General features: G+C 41.8%; 1 protein-coding gene across 1 annotated transcript in view; it reads left to right on the forward strand.

Moving 5' to 3' along the window:
* The first annotated feature begins 3,522 nt into the window (after positions 1-3,522).
* LOC115230998 (histidine--tRNA ligase) overlaps positions 3,523-7,500 on the forward strand; it is a 61,894-nt gene continuing 57,916 nt past the window's right edge. Inside the window, exons 1-2 of the mRNA XM_029801093.2 lie at positions 3,523-3,557; positions 5,415-5,421. Coding sequence (XP_029656953.2) covers positions 3,538-3,557; positions 5,415-5,421 — 27 coding nt within the window. The 5' untranslated portion in view covers positions 3,523-3,537. The remainder of the gene's footprint in view (positions 3,558-5,414; positions 5,422-7,500) is intronic.

Below are 7,500 nucleotides of genomic sequence, written 5' to 3' on the forward strand. Positions count from 1 at the left end.
ATCCCTCATTTCTATTGCAGCTTCGTAACTCCCCCCCTCTTTCCCCTCTGTCTCTTTGCTTCTCTCTATCACACCATCTGTCTTCTTTCAGCCATTCAATCTCCCTTGTCTCTCACTTCTTCTTCTCCACTTTTCTGTCACAATCTCTCCTCTCTCACCTTCTCATCTCTCTTCTTTCAGCCATTCAATCTTCCCTTGTCTCTTCACTTCTCCACTTCTCTCTGTCACAATCTTTCCTCTCTCCTTCTCATCTCTCTTCTTTCAAGCCATTCAATCTTCCCTTGTCACTTCACTTCTCCACTTCTCTCTGTCACAATTTTCCTTCTTCTCACCTCTCACCTTCTCAATCTCTCTAAATATATAGTCGCATAAATATATATCTTCTTATCTTCTCTCAGCTCTCAATCTCTCTAGGTGCACAGTCGCTTTCTTTCTCTGCCCGCTGTCACACTATTGAATTTTGAACATAATTGGATAGATAAATAAATAGATAGATTATCCCACACGTCCAGAGCCTGGAGACCTGACGAACTGGCGTTGTTCGTACGAGCCTGGAAATGCGCCGACGGAGAAAACCCAAACAATGTGATTACGGTCGCGCTGAAGAGCGGCAACTACAAAAGGACGGTAGCTCAGATAGAGCGAAAGAAACAGGAATTCAAACGCTCCTATGCGCTTGTACAGTCGCACATTGGCACACTTGATGCCATTTTTGAGAACGAGCAAGGCAAAATATGCAAGGATGGAGAAGATGAAGAAGTCACCCCCCCACCTGGTGGACACCCGGGAAGGTGTTTTGAGTGAGAAAACCTGCCCTGGAAGTGAACCCAAGTACCAATGCTTCTACCGGCAGCAAGGGCCATGGAGATGGAGAACCCAGGGAAGAAGTAGAGGGAGGAAGCTAAAAGAAGGACTGAAAGAGCTAAAGGAAAAGCTCAAGCAGGACCAAAGGTGAAACAGCCAGGAATAGAAGTGGAAACCGCAAGGGATGGAAACAAACAGCGCACACGGGTGTGTAGGTTCTACCTGAGAGGTACCTGCTGGCATGAGAGGAAGGTGCAGGCTGCTGCTTTGCACATTCGGGACCCTGCCACAGAGACATGAACGAAAACAATAACAAACCATCAACACAAGGAAAAGGGATGGACCACCACGCACCACCTGCCCAAAATGGAGGTACGCGGATGTGGTGCGTGCCACAAACCGCCAACATGACGTTGTTGAAGGGCAGCTGCTGAGCAAGAATCTTTTTTGTGCATGGCACAAAAGATTGTACAGCAGCTGACCTGGCTTCATCAACCCAAGCTCACAGGTGGGACTACCCACAATATAACAAGACCACCACAGCAAACGACCCAAGATGGACACCACCGGCAACACCATACACTCACCCTCGATGCTCCTACTGGACATCAGAGGACTGCAAACACTCAGTAACAGGACAAAAATCCCGTTCCTGAGAGACTTTGTCGCATGCAATCAAGCCTTATGCATAGCATTTACGGAAACGCACCTGAAACCGGACATAGCAGATGCGAATTACACATACCACAGTATGTTGTATACGGACCGACAGAAAAGAAAGGAGTCATGGAGGAGTTGCTATGTACATCCGTGAGGACCTCACACCCCAGGTCCTTTGTCATACTCAAACTCGGCGTGTGACACACTATTGTACACATAGGCAACTCGATGTAGTTGTGTGTACTACATATCGCCCTCCAGATGCCCCAAACCATGTAGGTAAGTTTGAAGACTGCTTATAAAAATAGAAGAAGTTCTAATCACATTAGAACAACACATAAGTGTACTTCTCATGGGAGACTTCAATCTGCCCATGTCAGATGGCCTGAGGGCCTTCTCTTCCAGGATGACAGATGTGAACAGGACGGCGAGGTCCCTCCTGAACCTCATCAACCCCTGTACATGGAGCAAGTAATACTCCAACCAACCAGGGCAGGTAACACACTGGATCTCTGCTTCACAAAATATATGGATCTCATCCATAATGTGAAAGTGACACCGACACTACTCTCGGATCACAACATGGTAGAGCTGACCATGTACGGGCCAAAAGAGAGCACGGACATGCAGCCTACAAGAAACCCTCAGAATCTTTCCAGCTTGAACTACCATAAGGCAAACTGGAAACAAATTGAGAAAGAGATCCTCAAACAAAACTGGCCTAAATGTCTCTCCTCGCCAGACATCGAATTGAAACTTCAACAATTCATGTCTGTAATGCAAGCCATATGCTACAAATGTGTCCCAGAGAGAAAGGCCACTGTACACAAGAACAAAATCCCCAGAGAGAGGAAAATTTTAATGAGACGGCGTACAAAATTTCAAATCGCCTAAACAAACAGATTGAAAGCAGTGAAAAGTCCCGCCTAAAAATAAACTGTTGGAAATTGAAAAATGTTTGCAACTCTCCCATGAAAAGGAAAGAGCAGACAAAGAAGCCTGGGCTATAGACAACATAAAATCTAACCCCAGAGCTTTCTACAGGTATGCCAAAGAAACAGCTATGGTGCACTGTAGAATAGGGCCACTCCTTGAAAAGGATGGCACACTTACATGAAAACCAATGAGGGTAAGTGAAATACTGAATGAGCAATTCAAGAGTGTTTTCACTCCACCCCTTGGGCATCTCCAAATCACCAATCCAACTGACTTCTTTACCACTGCAGATATAGAATCAGAGGCGGTGACGATAGATTACATCGATATAAAGGAAGACGATGTAATAAAGGTTATAGATGAAATGAAAATAGACTCAGCTACTGGCCCCGATGGATTCCTGGCAATCCTCCTAAAAGCATGTAAGAGAGTCCTAGCAAGACCACTGCAGTTCCTCTTTCAGAGCTTCCTTGCAGCTGGCAAACTTCCAAGAAAACTGAAGGAAGGTAAAATATGCCCCATTCATAAAGGAGGTAGCAGAGCGGAGGCCAAGAACTACAGACCTATCTCTCTGACCTCACACATCAGCAAGGTCATGGAACGAATAGTCAGAAGGAAACTGATCACCTTCCTTGAAGAAAATGACTTGCTGCCCGACACCCAACATGGTTTCCGACCAGGAGAAGCTGTTTAACTCAGCTCCTACAACACTATGACTGGGTGCTGAAACGGCTGCTCTCTCACCACTCAAATGTAGAAGTGATATATCTCGACTTTGCGAAGGCCTTTGATAAAGTCGATCATGGAATGATATGTCACAAACTGCGTGATCTCAACATAGTTGGAAAACTGGGAGAATGGCTTCATGACTTTCTGAAAGATAGAAGTCAGGTGGTAGTAGCCAATGGGGCCACTTCCATCAACACACAAATAGTGAGCGGTGTCCTGCAGGGCACTGTTCTGGGACCACTACTGTTCATAATGGCCCTCTCAGACATGCCCTCAGCCACGCAGAGAGCCACGATCACAAGTTATGCAGATGATACAAAAGTTTCACAGGCAATACAGAACCCTGAGGACACTAAACGCCTGCAATGTGAGCTGGACAAAATATACAAGTGGGCTGAAAAGAAAAGCATGCAGTTCAATGCTGAAAAGTTTCAAGCTTTATACTATCAGCATGCAAAACTAAATGCAATACCCAAGGAATACACTGGACCCGGAGGAATATCAATCCCAGAGGCACAATCAGTGCGTGACCTGGGTATTTACATGAGTGATGACGCAACCTTTCGTGTTCATGTTGCTAAATTGGCAATGAAATGTAGACGACTGGCCGGATGGATTTCTCAGAACCTTTAGAACAAGAGAACAAGAAACCATGATGGTCCTCTGGAGGACACTTGTCCTAAGTCACTTTGACTATTGCTCTCAGTTATGGTCACCATCCAGTGTCAATTTGATCACAGAGCTCGAGGCGATCCAGCGTAGCTACACGAAGAAGATAGCCTCTATGCAGAATGTAAGCTACTGGGAAAGACTCAAGAGATTAAAACTATATTCCTTGGAGCGTAGGCGGGAAAGATATGCCATAATATACATCTGGAAGATCCTGGAGGGATGTGTCCCAAACTTTGGCATCGAGAGTTACACAAATGCCAGAACTGGGCGCCACTGCGTGGTGCCTAGGACTCCAAATTTGCCATCAAGATGTAGGACAAGATACTGTGATAGCCTGGGCTTCCGAGGCCCACAGCTCTTCAATCTCCTTCCGAAGAACCTGAGAGACCTGCATGGGGTGGATGCAGATGTCTTTAAAATGAAACTGGATCTCTTCCTGTCAGGTGTCCCAGATGAACCAACTTCACGGCAGGAGGTGCAGATGAGGGCAGCTGCATCGAACTCTCTCATGCACCAAATGGCAGTTGCTAGAAAGCGTTCGTGAAATAAAACCAAGTAGCAACACCAAATGGCGGTGCCCCAGCATGGCCACAGCTCATGAGCTGAAACTAGAATCAATCAATCAATCAATATACACATATATATACATATATATATATATACATATATACATATATATACATATATACATATATATATATATATATATATATATATATATATAATATATATATACATATATACATATATATATATATTATATATACATATATACATATATATATACATATATACATATGCTGTTCTGTTTTTCTGAGAATTATTTTTAGATTGTCGGTGGCACGTAAAAGCACCATCCGTTCGTGTCCGTTGCCAGCCTCGCCTGGCCCCGTGCCGGTGACACGTAAAAGCACCATCCGTTCGTGGCCGTTTGCCAGCTCTGTCTGGCACCTCTGCAGGTGGCACGTAAAAAGCACCCACTACACTCACAGAGTGGTTGGCGTTAGGAAGGGCATCCAGCCGTAGAAACACTGCCAGATCTGACTGGGCCTGATGAAGCCTTCCAGCTTCACAGACCCCAGTTGAACCGTCCAACCCATGCTAGCATGGAGAACGGACGCTAAATGATGATGATGATGAATGACCTTTAAGAAAATCTTTCTTTAAATATTGTGACTATTATTGAATAGTGTTTGTAAAAACCTGTTTTCGAGTGTGTGTGTGTGTGTGTGTATTTGAAAGTGCTATTTTATGAGATAGTAAGTATTTATTAAATTATTTCTCTAATACATTAGAGTATGATTCATACTCTAGATATTGCCAAATGTATACAAAATTATTATAATGTTTGGTTATTAGCAGTAAAAAGTAAGTTTCAGAATTTCCTAGTAATTAAGGTGCAGTTATTTTTTTATAGTTATAAATTGCAAATAAAGAGTTCACTTCCATCTACAATGTCTGGATTTTGAAAGGTTTTGCTTAGAAGAAAGAACATATAAAAAAACTGAACTCTTTCTTACATGGTATACATCTAATTGTATGATATACAGATTTCAAAAAGTTACTTTCGATAGGAGGGAGAAAATACTGAAAGAAATAGTTTAGGCTGACAGAGAGAAAGTAAGAGAGTTGCCTCAGTCTTAGATTGCAAAAGAGATAGGGGGAAAAGATTGATAGCAAGCAGGTATGTATGTTGTTTCAGCTGAGAGAGAGAAGAGAAGAGTCATGTATCAAGTGGCTAAGTTATCATTAACTGACAGGAGAGCAAAATGTATTGTTTATACAAGGTATATAGATTCCAGTCAATGAAGTTCTGATAAAATTGTATTTAGTTATTTATCTATGTTTTGTGTATTTAAGAGTTCAGATCAGTAGAGTGATTGAGAAAAGTTTTGAAGGAGAAGCTGAGCGGAGAGTAGGTGGTGAAGTGTACCTGATATAATGAGTGAGAGAAAGGCAGGGAAATCTAAAATCTGGTTTCAAATGTAGAAGATGCTAGTTGATTAAATATAATGAAAATAAAAGTGGAGTTTTTGGGGAAAAGGAAAGTATTTCAATTCTGATCACATCTAATGTTTGGCAAGTACGATTCCAAAATTTGCCAAGAGAATTCAGATGAAAAGGAAAATAATGTTTTAGGTTGAATATTTAAGCAAAAAGTTTGTTGACTCATTTTCTGTTAGTTAATTAAAATAATTTGATTTTAAGTTTTAGTAATCTTGTTGAACCCCTTCACTTTCAAAATGTCCTTGACCTCTGGTATAAAGCAAAACCAGAGTAACATATTAAACTAAAGTGAGTTAAGGAGAATAAATTAAGTCCTTACGAAAGCAAAGATAACGTCCTCAAGTAACAACAGTTCTTGGTCCAAAACATTGGGATTTAGTTAATTGTTAATATTGACATAACATTTGTCATGTTTGTTGTTTTACATATCTCACAGACTTCTTGATGAGTAATTTAGAAAGGTGTCATAGATACCACAGTATTTGTTGATTGAAATTAAGCAGTAAAATATAATAATAAAAAGCACCATCCGTTCGTGTCCGTTGCCAGCCTCGCCTGGCCCCCGTGCCGGTGGCACATAAAAAGCACCATCCGTTCATGGCCGTTTGCCAGCTCTGTCTGGCACCTGTGTGGGTGGCACGTAAAAAGGACCCACTACACTCACGGAGTGGTTGGCGTTAGGAAGGGCATCCAGCCGTAGAAACACTGCCAGATTTGACTGGGCCTGATGAAACCTTCTGGCTTCACAGACCCCAGTAGAACCGTCCAACCCATGCTAGCATGGAAAACGGACGCTAAACGATGATGATGATGATGATGATACATATATACATATATATATACATATATATATATATACATATATATATATATACATATATACATATATATATATATACATATATACATATATATACATATATACATATATATACATATATACATATATATACATATATACATATATATATACATATATATATACTTATATACATATATATATACATATATACATATATATATACATATATACATATATATATATACATATATATATATGTGGATGGAGCAAAGTACCATCTCGAACCAGAGTAACATGGTGGTGGAACACTGTGGTTGACAGGGCTATCAGACAAAAGAGACAGGCTTGGAAGGACTGGAAGAACGGTGGTAGCAGGGAATTGTATCAGACAGCCAGAAGGGAAGCTAGGAGACAGGTTTATTTAGCCAGAGGAGAAGCGGATAAGAAAAAATTTGCCAATGTTCTGAGCCGTGAGGATGAAAGACTTGAGGTATTTCATGTTGCAAGACAGTGTGTGAGAGAGAATCGTGATGTGGTAGGAGAGAAGTGTGTTCGCATGGATGATGGTTCACTTGCGGTAAATGAGGATGCAGAGAGAGAGGTTTGGAGATGCCACTATGAAAGGTTGCTGAATAAAGAAAATGAATGGGATAAAGAGAGTCTGCCGAATGTTGACCCAACAGAGGGACCAGCTATCCGAGTTGATAGTTCCGTGGTAGCTAAGGCAATTAGAAGCATGAAGACAGGGAAAGCCCCAGGCCCATCAGAAATTACTGCAGAGATGCTCAAAATATCTGGCAGTGTCGGCTATAACCTAGTCACCCGTATAGTCAACCAGGTGATACACGAAGGAGTCATACCCAATGACTGGTGTAGCAGCATACTAGTCA

The sequence above is a fragment of the Octopus sinensis genome, unplaced genomic scaffold (genome assembly GCF_006345805.1).
Source record: "Octopus sinensis unplaced genomic scaffold, ASM634580v1 Contig17090, whole genome shotgun sequence".
In the NCBI taxonomy this organism is placed as follows: Eukaryota; Metazoa; Mollusca; class Cephalopoda; order Octopoda; family Octopodidae; genus Octopus; species Octopus sinensis.